We start from the raw sequence: 12,509 nt of genomic DNA, 5'->3' as shown, positions 1-12,509 counted from the left end.
CAAACTTGGGTCCTCATGCTTACAAGGCAAGGCATTTCACTGACTGAATTATCTTTACAGGACCCTGTGACTTTCCTAATCTACTACTGAAAGTACTTTTATATTTTGACTTCTTACCATCGTATCAATTAGAGGCATATGGAAAACATTCAATATGTCATATATGTACATGGCATTGGGCTTTCGCTATCTCTAAGCAAAGCAATAAATGCTTCATATGTGTTTAATCTCATTTAATCAGCTCTGTAAGGCAGACATCATTCTTCCATATTTTTAAGAGGAGACAGCAACTATCATCAAGACTAAATGACTTGCCCAAAGTCATAGGAAGTTATAGGTAATTTTTACTTCAACCCAGGTCTGTGTCATTGCAGAGCTTGTATCCTGATCATTGTCCTCCCACACTATCTCACAGAATAGCTGCCAGGGTGAAGAATGGGTTATATCTGCAGCTGAGCTACCTGAGGAAAAAAAATGAACAAATCCCCAAATTAAATTTCCTAGAACCCAATTAAAATGGCGTGGAAGTTTTAAATCTGCAGCAGAGACTGGCACTTCAAAATTTACCCACATTCTAGAACTGTTAGGTTCACCCCGGAATATAGACAAACCCTCTCCTCCCCTGGCTATGGTGGCATCTCAAAACTACAAGTGTTTGGCTACAAATCGGGTCCAGTGGTCGGGTCAGCATCACTCCAAACCATCTTTGTAAACAGGAATGTTGTTCATAGAAGTGAAGCTGACTGTCCTAACTGCCTCTGATTCCACTAAAAAGCACATAAAGAAAGCAGAGCTGCTGAAATCGCACAGCACGGGCATTGCTGTGGATGCAGGCTCTCAGAGGACATCCAAGGCCAGCCGTGAGGTGTGTCCTGGCCTAAGAGAAGTGCTAGATTTCTATTCTACATTTCAAAGAACTTTTAAGCTTCAAGAAGAATAACAAAGACTAATCCTCCAAGATCAAGTACTTTGCAGAAGAATTCCCTTCCCGGGTAAAGTGGTGTACTGGCAGTTTGCTCTGGTTTCAAGGATTTAATTCAGGAGTTAAGAAATTTATCAAAGACATTCCTATTTTAACTGTACTACAGATGGCAACAGTGGATGCTGTTTCACTGTCTGCTGACCAAAGCCACCTCTCATGTTCTCCTGGCACAGACGCCGGGCATGTTGTGTGTGCAACATTTCTGCTTCACTTGAGCAAAAGGCAAACTTGAAAGCCAGATATGGAAGCTTCTGGAAGCAACAATCCCAAACGTATGTCTGTTATCCACCCTCAAGAGATGAAAGCACATCTTTGTTTTCATAGTCCTACCTATCTATAGAGCCTTCTGGCCACAAACTTTCCAAAACTCAGATTCTAACGAGATAAACTTGAGTTGTGTTGTACGCTGGGACGTGAAAGCTGAACCAAGTCTAGATGGAGCTTCAGCATGTGCGCAGGGCATCTACTTACGCATACAGTCTCCTCCGTACCAGCCTGCTCTGCACTCTGCACAGTAGAATCCCTTCACGTAGAAATCATCCAGAGTTCCGCCCCACGAGCCATTCCGGCAACTCTTGCAGTTTTCAAAGATGGTACAACCTGAAACATCACAAAATATTAGTCTACACGTTTGCAGATTCTGAGTCTTCTCGGGAGACAAACTGCATGTCTCTCTTTCTGCACAGCCCCATCTCTGCCTGGGGCACCTGGCCCTGGAAAGACTCCAAAGATCTCAGGTGAACCTGCTCCTCCTAAGGAACAGGAGAGTCACTGGGATTCAGCAAGGAGTGTGGGGATTTGAGCATCTTCCTGATTAGTGGCTGTCGTCTTAAAGAAAGTCATACAAAACAGCTTGTAGTGCAGGGTGAAATCAGCCAGTGTGGTACTAGTTTTTGCTCTTTGCAAATTTATTTTATGTTTACTGTATAATAGAAAATTCAGACAAACAAAATAATTTATTTAATAAAAAGAAAAAGAAAAAAAACACCCAAAATGGTATCATCTGGAGAATTCTGTTAATACTCTTTCTTATACCTTGTGGCTGGGAAGATAATCCAGACCTGAGTTCAATCCTAGAACCAGGTTTATTAAATAAATAAATAAGCTGGGTATGATGCATAATGGTGTGAATTTGTAATCCCAGTTCTGCAGAAGCATAGACAAGTAGATCTCAGGAGCTCACTGGTCAGTCTGCCTAAACTAATTGGCAAGTTCCAAGCCAGTGAGAGACCATGTCTCAAAAAACAAGGTTGGACCATGCCTGAGGAATGGCAGTCAATGTTGTCCTCTGACCTCACACATAAGCATACATGTATGCATGCATACACATACAGCTGAATACATATCCACACACACAAATTAAATTTCTTCAGTGTACTATGCATTTTGTTTTCATCATTCCTTTTTATTTACAAATGGTAAATACCTTTCTATTAAATATTCATCTACATCATGCACTTTTATCACAAAAATACAGCATGAAATCAGTGCCAATGGCCAGCTAGCATCTTGCCCTGGAAAGGTTAGGCAGGGAGCCCCCAGAGGAAAAGCTCGATAGAGAGACCTGAGTATTGTTCGTGTGTGGTTCTCCTCAAAAGCAAGGTCTCTTGAAGGGTTGAGGGAGGGTGAGAAAACGTAGAAATAATTCCTTCTCATTTATCAGAACCTCAGCCCTGCCCTAATGCCCTAATGGCAAGATGTGATTAAATTGTATCTACCTTTCGGAATTGTTTAAAAATTCATTAACATGTGTAAAGTGTTTGGCGCATAGTAGTAAGTGCTCTCAGATTATGAACTATTACTATTGTGCTTTCCCATAATTCCACCTGGCTTATCCTTATCATTGTACACTCCATGCCTAATGTTACCACTTATTGTACTCTCCTACAACGGACTCAATCAAGGAGATATATCTTCTTCTGCATTAAACACCCAGAACCCAGTTTAGTGCTGAATAAAAATTATCCCAAAGAGTGAATGACTAATGAACTGCTGCTGGAGATGGCCACTGTTTGCTCGAGCTGACAACATCCTTCTTCTCTTCGTGTGTGTGTGTGTGTGTGTGTGTGTGTGTGTTGTACGTGTGTGTATGTGTGTGTGTGTGTGTGTGGTGTGTGTGTGTGTGTATGTGTATGGTGTGTGTGTGTGTGTTGTACGTGTGTGTGTGTGTGTGTGTGTGTGTGGTGTGTCTGTATGTGTGTATGTGTATGGTGTATGTGTGTGTGTGTGTGTGTGTGTGTGTGTGTGTGTTCTATAGCAGTTGGACTCAGTCCTCTTTCCATTTCCTCCTGACTTTGCTTTCCCTCCTACCCGAGAAGCTGAGCTGCTGGTATGATTAATGTGGTTAGCCCATCCTGTGCCCCACAACTGGACTCCCTGAGCCTTCCACTCACTTGTCACTGAAGAGGTGAATGGACTCAGAGCCTGTCCTCAACAGCCCTGCTAACTCTGTTCCTTGGCACAGCCACACATTGGGGTCCTTAGGTTCCAGCCACAAAACCCATCTTAGAGATGGAGGTGAGCCACGCTCTGCAGGAGACACGCTAGGAAGCTCACAGGTTGCCGAAGGGGCTATCACAGAGCTGCACAGTCTGGGATCAAAGGAATTCACACCGGCCTATCCAGGGCATAGACTTAGCTGGATGCCACTGGAGGTTATCATTGACACCTTTGACACTGATGTCCCCAGATCTCAATTACCCCTATATCACTTACAACAGCGAAGAGATGATCATTAAAAAAAAAAAAAAAAAAAAAAAAGCCCAGCTGCCCTCAAACTTCCTATGTAGCTGAAGATGTTCTGATCCTATTTGCCTTGATCTTCAGAGGTCAGGGATTGATCATAGGTCACAGCACCAAGCTTATGCAGTACACGGGGTCAAATCAACCAATTGAGTTATATCCACAGCCCCCCAAAACTAAGACCATCACTTTCTTTTACAACAGAAATGTAATCTGAAGCTATAATGGCATTCCATTTTCCACATATGAGGTTGATAAAAATCCAGATGACATACTTTGTTACAGAGGTTGCTAAAACAATACCCTCACAAACCCTCAGCATGAGTGCTAAATTCATAGCAAAGAATTAGGCAAAAGCTAGAAAACAGCATATTGCTTTCCTTTTACCCATGACCTCACTTCTAGGAATCTACCTCTAAGATAAACTGAAAAAATACTAATTAATGTATGCTTAAGAGTATTCACTGTAGTGTTGTTGAGACAGGTTGGACTTCCCTAATCTGAGGGTTTTTTTTAATTCAAATAGGATTTGTGTGTGTGTGTGTGTGTGTGTGTGTGTGTGTGTGTGTGTGTGTGTGCAAACATGTCACTTCAAGTAAAAAATTCCATAGGCATGCCGGGCGGTGGTGGTGCACGCCTTTAATCCCAGCACTCGGGAGGCAGAGCCAGGCGGATCTCTGTGAGTTCGAGGCCAGCCTGGGCTACCAAGTGAGTTCCAGGAGAGGCGCAAAGCTACACAGAGAAACCCTGTCTCGGAAAAAAAAACAAAAAAAAAAAAAACAAAAAAAAAAAATTCCATAGGCAGATAATATCCAAAACAAAGGATATATTTAAAAATACTATATAAAATTACCTCAAACTATGGGTATAAGTTGCATAAAAGATAAGGGAATTTCACATTTAGCCTTGGGTGCCACCTCTAAAACACCTCATTACTTATATGTGCAAAATTCTCTAGAGTCTAAAATCCAAAATATATTGGGTCCCAAGCACTGCAGGTAGTAAATATTCAACTTACAATAGCTAAGGGCTAGAAACAGCCCAATGCCAACAAGATATAGTAATTCACACAATGCAGTCATATGCAACTGTGAAAAGAAATGAAGAAGATGGATCTATCTGATGTAAAATATCTCCAGCACATATTGTTATGAAAAAAATACTACCAGATAATTAGCAATGTTTATGGTATGTTGTCTTTTGTGTGAAATAGGGAAAGAGAAATAAATGCATGTGTCTATTCCCTTGCATTTTCAGATATAGAAAACAATTAACCTATCTAGATATTAGATAGGCAGCATAACACCAAAGAGGAAGCCACATTTATTGATTTTACAATATAGCATTTTGATTGTACACATCTACTGGCATGCATTCCCAAGTCAAGGGTAACCATAAAGAATCATAACTGTATGCAGTGGGATTATTGGTGATACAGACAATGCTATTCTTATCTTGCACATTTATAGTATGCTATAAGATGAGGCAAATAAGGAATTACATTAATATTAGTAGGAAATGGTTTTTCACCTTGAGAGAAAATCAAAGTAGTAAACAGCCTTGTACTGTTATGTATAGACCTGAGTATTTGCATGCATTCTATTTTTCTTTAAAAAGGGTAGGTAGAGGATAGATACTAAAGGGATGACAGATAGATAGGTAAGTAGATAGACAGATAGACTGATTGATTTATAGATAGGTGATAGATCTACACTCTGACCATGTCTTTAAATCCAGCACTCAAGAGGTGGATTTTGCTCAAGAACAGTCTGAGCTAATGGAGAGATCCTATCTTAAAAGCATCATGGTCTGGGCATGTAGCACAATGGTAACATACCAGGCATCCTGGGCTTGATTCCTATCAGTGCAGGGATGTGTGTGTGTGTGTGTGTGTGTGTGTGCGCGCGCGCTCTAACAAATATCTCACGAAGAAAGAAAATAAAAAATGATTATTTATTGTCTTAGGGTTTCTATTGCTGTGAAGAAACACCATGACCACAGCAACTCTTACAAAGGAAACATTTAATTAAGGTGGAGGCTTACAGTTTCACAGGTTTAGTCCATTATCATCATGGCGGAGAGTATGGTGGCATGCAGGGAGACTTGGTGCTGGAAAAGGACCTGCTACATCTTGATCCACAGCCAACAGGAAGAGGACTGAGATACTGGCCATGGCTTGAGCTTATATGAGATCTCAAAGCCTGCCTCTATAGTGACGCACTTCCTCCAACAAGGCCATACCTACTCCAACAAAGCCACACCTCCTAATAGTGCCCCTCCCTATAAGCTTATGGGGGCCAATTACATTAAAACACCACACCTACCAACAATCCAGAAATACTGCCAACACCCAGACTGCACTCTTAGGATAAGAGTTTCTTGGAGAAATAGCTGATGAAAGATCTGGGCTGGAAATATATACGAAATCTGAAAGACTCGTTCATGATAGAAACCCAAGAAGCCTTCTAAAACTAGTGTGATCACACCAGTGGACATGTCTGAAGGACAAGGACTAAAGGACTAAATAGGTTCTCAGAGACCTAAAATGGGATCATGTACATGCTAAAGAAGGTAATGCCTGAAGTTGATAAACTACAAATATAAACAAACTGCAGTTCCCAAGGACACACACTGAGACTTCTTGGATCCTCAATGGTGGCTGCTAGTGAATCAGCTCACTGCTCTGAAAAGGAGTTTCAAAGCAGCCTTCTTCCCTTTGCCTTGCTTGCCTTTCAGGGTTGCAGAGTGATTCTTATGGGACAGTCCTTCACTCTTCAGAGCCAGTGATCACTCCTAGAACCTCTGAAGGAGACACTGCAGACCCTGGGTGCTGCCTGTTGCCTATCATGTGCCTGACTGACCCTCACATCACTTTATAATAGCTGAGGCTACCCTGTGGTTACCCAACAGCAAACACAGGTCTCTCCCAAACCATTCAAAGCCATGCAGACCACGACTAGTGTCCCATAATAGAGGAATCTTGAGGAGTGTTCAGCCATTTCTCCACAGGCCCGCCTCGCCTGTCAGGGAGTTGGGGTGGTGAGTTTCCTTTCTGAACTCAGTGGTACAGGTCTACTGAAGCCAATCCTGGTTTCATTTTCAAAGCTACTCTCTGTTCTTAAAGAAGGGAGAAGACGAAAATGAAAGAAATTCCACCAGCACGGTTTTGATATTTCATTCTTCAGCCTTCAGAAAGCCCACTGGGCAGTCTCTGCATCCTCCCATCTGACCTTTCCCAGAGGGACAAGATGAGCCTCCGGGGTGTTGGGGATGTCATAGTGTAATGCAGCAATAGTTTCTTGTTTTTCATGCTGGAAAACGTTCAGTGCCCGTCACAATGGAAATGCGGTGAGAGGCTCAGCATCCATCATCCTTGATTTCTGCTCTTCCCGACCAATTCCAAACTATGGCCAATTCCACTCCCTGATGATTCTCAGCCCTCTCCCTAACTCTATCCACCAGCCCCTGACCTTCATTGTAGCCCCCATCAGTTCCCTCTTGCCCCTCATCCTGCCCTCCTCCAGGTCCTTTCTCTATCTATAGCTAAAGAGAAATTGCTTTTAACCTTTCCCGAAAAGATCTCCAATAACCTGAATCTCATAGCGGGGCTTTGGGAACAGCCCTTCCTAATTTGGCTCCTGCTCCTTCTTTCAAATAGCTCTCCCTTAATATCTCCTTGTCTGTCTCCCTTTGCTCACTTCTCACAGCACACACTTGCGTTTATTGCCAGAGGGAGATTTTTGGAATTCTCGAAGCCTCGTGCTTCCTCTTGACATAGGTTCTTTGCACGTTCCGTCAACAGCTGAGCCCCTCTAGTCCCCCAGATCCTCTTGAGTCTGCTGCTTCCATCCTCAGAATACACATCACATCACCTTGATAAACAAGTCTTCATTGATCTTACCTCACCCCATTCTCATCCCTGTTACCATGGTACCCTGTGCATCTCTACCACAGTACTCACATAGAACCAATCGTGGCTCCCTGTTCCCCACCTTCCCTACCGGGCTGTAAGCTCTGGCAATGTTGGGCATGTGTCTTTAAACAAAATGACTGGAGAGATGGCTTAGTGGTTAAAAATGTATACTGCTCTTGCTGAGTTTGGTTCCGGCACCCATGCCAAAACTGCCTGAAACTCTGGCTCCAGTGCATACGACACCTTCTTCTGACCTCTGTAGAAATGTGCATGTGTACACACACCAACACACACACACACACACACACACACACACACACACACACATAAATAAATAAAAATTTTAAATAAACAACAACAGAACCGTCACATTGTCCTCTCCATGCCTGCCTAAGAGCTTCTCATTCTGCTTGCTAATTGAACAAATAAGTGGACAAACTCTCAGATTTCCGACTTGATCACGAAAAGAATACTAATTCTTCTGATTCCTTTTCCTGCGGTTGGTCAGATTTAGTTGCATTGTGTTACTCTTAATAACTGTGGCATCATGTGGGAGTCCAGCTCTGACCAGCTCCCACCTTTCAAAGGGTTCTTGGGTGGAGGACAGAGGAATGAGGAAATATTAGGTAGAAATATAGATGGAGACAAGGAGAAAGACAGAAACACAGCATAGCTTTCCCCAGGAGGGCCCTGGATCAATACCCAGCTGTGCCTAGAACTTTATTCAAAAGGGCTTTTTATAATAGGCAAGAGATCATCACCTTGTAAGATCAAAGCACACCATACAGACACAGGTAGACCCTTCTGAACATCTGGTAATGACAAAAATCATCCCATTATGCAGTCCTGCTGGGTAAAGCAAGCCCAGACTCTCTGACCCCAAGTAAGGTCTCACTACATAGCTCTGTGGGCTCCCACAGCACCACAGCCCTGGATGGATGGCTGCCTGCTGCAATCCAGACATTCACTCTGATAATGTGAAGACAACTGGTGGTGTCCCATTGCACACTCACCTGGATGAATCAAGCAGGAGTCACATTCATTGTCCTCATTCCTGCAACATGGGATGGTGTAACCCACCACTTCCTTCTTTCCTGGGCAGACACACTCAATCTGATCGTATTCACAGCACTCTCTACACATGATGTTCCACTCAGCTCCAGGGCAGGCTTCGTTGATGACGGTGTATTCTGCAATGGGAAACAAGCAGGTGAGGCCAGGTCCTAGCAGGCATTGGAAGACCCACAGACATGCCACCGTGAGGAAGCAATCTGACCCTACCAGAGTGTCATCTTGTCTGAATGAGAGGCACTGGTGTAACCTCTTCCCAAGTCAGTGTCTCCCAAGTGAGGTGACCTACCCCAAGGGGTATTCAAAGCCAGTCATTGGTATACAGATGAAATTTGTTCTGTTTTTCACCTTATTTTTAGTCTTTAAAGAATCATGCTTCAAGGGCTATTGATGTAACTCACTTGGTAGAGTACTTGCCTATCTACTATTCATGAAGCCATAGTTTTGATCCTGCACCACAAAAAAAAATGGGTGTGGTGGTACACACCTGTAATCTCCAGTTTTTAGGATGTGGAATCAGGAGGGTTATGAATTCTGGGCCATCCCTGGTCTACATAGTGAGTTCTAGGCCAGCCTGAACTACAGGAGACCTTTTCTCAAATAAATAAACAAATAAATTGTAAAAGCGTGCTTCAGCAAATACAAGTTGACAAGCAGTAGAATGTCTTTATAATCAACACAAATCCCTTAGGTTCTGAACTTGCTGTTTCAGCTGTGTTGGAGATTGAAACCAAAGCATATGTCACCAAACCACAGCCCCTCCTTGGTCTCATATCTATTTTTCTTGAGATATGTCTAGCCACTGTTTATAGCTGCACGTGTTGCTCACTGCACACCACCAAGATAGACGATTCAAATGCAGGGCTATATAAGGAAGCCTGGCAATGGGGCCCATCAGAAAAGCCCAGAGACCACTCTCTAGATGGGGACATTCAAATGCAAGGCTGGTGGCCAAGTGGAGACTATGTCGTTGCTTCCAAACTTGGTTCTTCAGTGTTGCAGCATGCCATAGTCATAGTATCTTCAAACATAAAAGCAACAGAGAGGACAAGTACCTTTATTAGAATGTTTGGGAGAACGTCAAGGGTGAAGTCAGTACCCCAACCTAGTACAACCATGCATTCTTTCCGGGGAGAAGTATTTGTTTGTGGGTGGGATATTTTTCCTTCCATTTTCTTCATTCCTTTTTATATATGCAAAAATATACCTTAAGTGAAAAAAGAAAACCATCTGGCAAAATCTATAACAGGGATCAGCTGGCGGCTGCACAGAGAAGCTCAGGCTAAAACTCAGACCTGCTAGCTTGTATTTAGTCTTCTTGTTTTCCTTTTCCCCACTTTCCATTTCCAAAAGTGTTGCATAAGATGATAAAAGAAGAAGTGGGTCGGATATTTGAGGAAGAAAGTGTATCTGTCTGGGCAAGGTCCCATGAAGCCTTCCCTAGAAACTCTCTGCAGGGATCCCTAGCATGCATCATGCCTAGCATCTGTGGTGACTTCAAGACCTTTGAATCTCATAGTTTAGCTCTCTGATTTTCTCCCCCAGGTTTGGAAATTCCAACACAAGATTGGTCATTATTAATTTACCAAATAGAACCATAAAAAAAAAAAATCACCATCTACTCTCAGGCTCAGGTTAAAAGAACATTCTAGACACATGCAAAAGAACTGCCTGTTTATTTATGGGACACTTCATTAAATTGAGTAAGTCTAGTGTTATGAAAGACTGTCTTTCTTTCATCCTTTTGCACTAACATCAATGGACCGGCAATGACCCTGGCCTTGACATTAGATTGACACGAGGCTTTGTTTCGGGAGCTCTATGCTCTGCTCAGCTGTGCCTCCATGCTCTTAGCCTAACTTCTGAAATCTAGATGGAAAGAGAAAGTGAACACAGGGTGATGTGTAAGGGCAAAGCCCATGACTCCGGATTCATCAATGAACTTTTATTTTTATTATTAGGTTTTATTCTTTAAGAATTTCATACTGTATATTTTTATGATGTTCTACATCATCTACTCCCAGATTCTCCCCTCTTCTACCACCCAGCTTCATGTTCTTTATCTTCTTTTAAAAAAAAAGGAAAAGAAAAGAGCCACTAAAAGCCATGGAGTCCAATCTGTGTTGGCCAATTACTCCTGAGCACGGGGCTTGTCCTGGAGTGTGGTTGACATACCCAGTGTCACTCCATGGGAGAAAACTGACTTTCACTTTCCCAGCAGTTATCAGTTGCAAGTAGCTTCTTGGCTGGGGTGGGACTTTGTACCTATGTCCCCTTCTTCCTACTGGGATTATGTCTGGCTTACACCTGCGCAGGTCTTGTGCGTGATGTCACAGTCTCTCTAAACTCCATGCACCTGCACTGTTGTGTCTGGGAAATGCGATTTTCCTAAAATCATCTACCCCTCTGGTTCTTACAGTCTTTCTGACCCTTCTTGCACATGATCCCTGAGCACTGAGTGGAGGGGCATGATAGAGACACCCCATTCAGGGCTGAGCACTCCAAAGTTTCTCATTCTCTCTACCTTGTCCAGTTGTTGGTCTCTGTGTTAACCATCTACTGCAAGAAAGGCTTCTCTGATGGGAGTTGAAGAGTGCACTCATCTATGGGTATAGCAATATATCATTAGGAGGATTTTTTGTATAAAATTACTATTATTTACACAATTTTTATATACAGAATATAACTGCTTTCTTTAAAACAAGAAAATCTACAGATGATGGCTATTGCTATTCTTTTATCAAAAACTTCTTCAAGCAAGAAGTTGGTAATTTGCATTTAGAATAATATGGTGGTAAACAATGGATATTAATATTTTTGTCTATGCTTTAATCGTTTATCAACAATTAGACTTTTGAATCATGATTGGCCACCTGCTGCAATGTCTGTGATCAGAGGGGAAAAAACTCAAAAGAAAGACCTGCAATCACATCTTCTTGAGATTTAGAAAACAAATTCTTTGCAATGTATTTATATCATAGATCTTTCCGCCTTCTAAGCTAAGTACACTGATTATGTTTCTTTTTTCCCAGTATCTGTTTTGAAGCTGTAATAGTAGGATAATTTGTCAACTAATTTGATTCTGTTTACAAGGAATGTCCTTATATTCTTTATACAATAAATTACACCTCTCATAAAATGAGTTTATTGCCGGGTGATGGTGGCGCACGCCTTTAATCCCAGCACTCAGGAGGCAGAGGCAGGAGGATCTCTGTGAGTTTGAGGCTAGCCTGGTCTCCAAAGCGAGTTCCAGGAAAGGCGCAAAGCTACACAGAGAAACCCTGTCTCGAAAAACCAAAAAAAAAAAAAAATGAGTTTATTACAGAAGAAAAAGAGACAGAGGCTAAAAAATTAATATTATACAGGGATATATAATAATTTACTCAGTCACAGTAATCTAACCCAAGTAACATTAAGGAAAAAACTTTTTAGGGCATAAAATTTTTTAAATTTACAAAAATGGCATTGAAATAGCAATGTGAATTACTCCCATGATTTTGTGACATTACTCACATGAAATAGATGCATACTTTTGAGAATTTCCATCTCATTTATAGTTTTTCCTTCATGACAAAGACGTCAAACCATAAATTTTACTCTAAGCCACAGAAAGAGAAATGCACTCACAGCAAGTTTCAGTGAATTAGCATCACTCTTAGACTCACTGAGCCCTAGCCTCTTTCACTTAGGAACTTGAAAACTGGCCACCTTTTTATCAATGCACAAAGATGAAAATTACCTAGATGTAAAAATATTTTTCCAACTGAAATACATTCAAAGTGGTGCTAATAGGAAAGTTCA

General features: G+C 42.0%; 1 protein-coding gene across 1 annotated transcript in view; it reads right to left on the bottom strand.

The window, feature by feature from the left end:
- Pamr1 (peptidase domain containing associated with muscle regeneration 1) overlaps positions 1-12,509 on the bottom strand; it is an 89,664-nt gene that overhangs the window by 50,033 nt on the left and 27,122 nt on the right. Inside the window, exons 2-3 of the mRNA XM_028877926.2 lie at positions 8,651-8,827; positions 1,454-1,582 (exon numbers count right to left, since the gene is read on the bottom strand). Of these exons, the coding sequence (XP_028733759.1) occupies positions 1,454-1,582; positions 8,651-8,827 (306 nt within the window). The remainder of the gene's footprint in view (positions 1-1,453; positions 1,583-8,650; positions 8,828-12,509) is intronic.

Source organism: Peromyscus leucopus, chromosome 4 (assembly GCF_004664715.2).
Source record: "Peromyscus leucopus breed LL Stock chromosome 4, UCI_PerLeu_2.1, whole genome shotgun sequence".
Taxonomy (NCBI): domain Eukaryota; kingdom Metazoa; phylum Chordata; class Mammalia; order Rodentia; family Cricetidae; genus Peromyscus; species Peromyscus leucopus.
The sequence above is the reverse complement of the archived record's forward strand: the minus strand, read 5'-3'. Positions and strand labels throughout refer to the sequence as shown.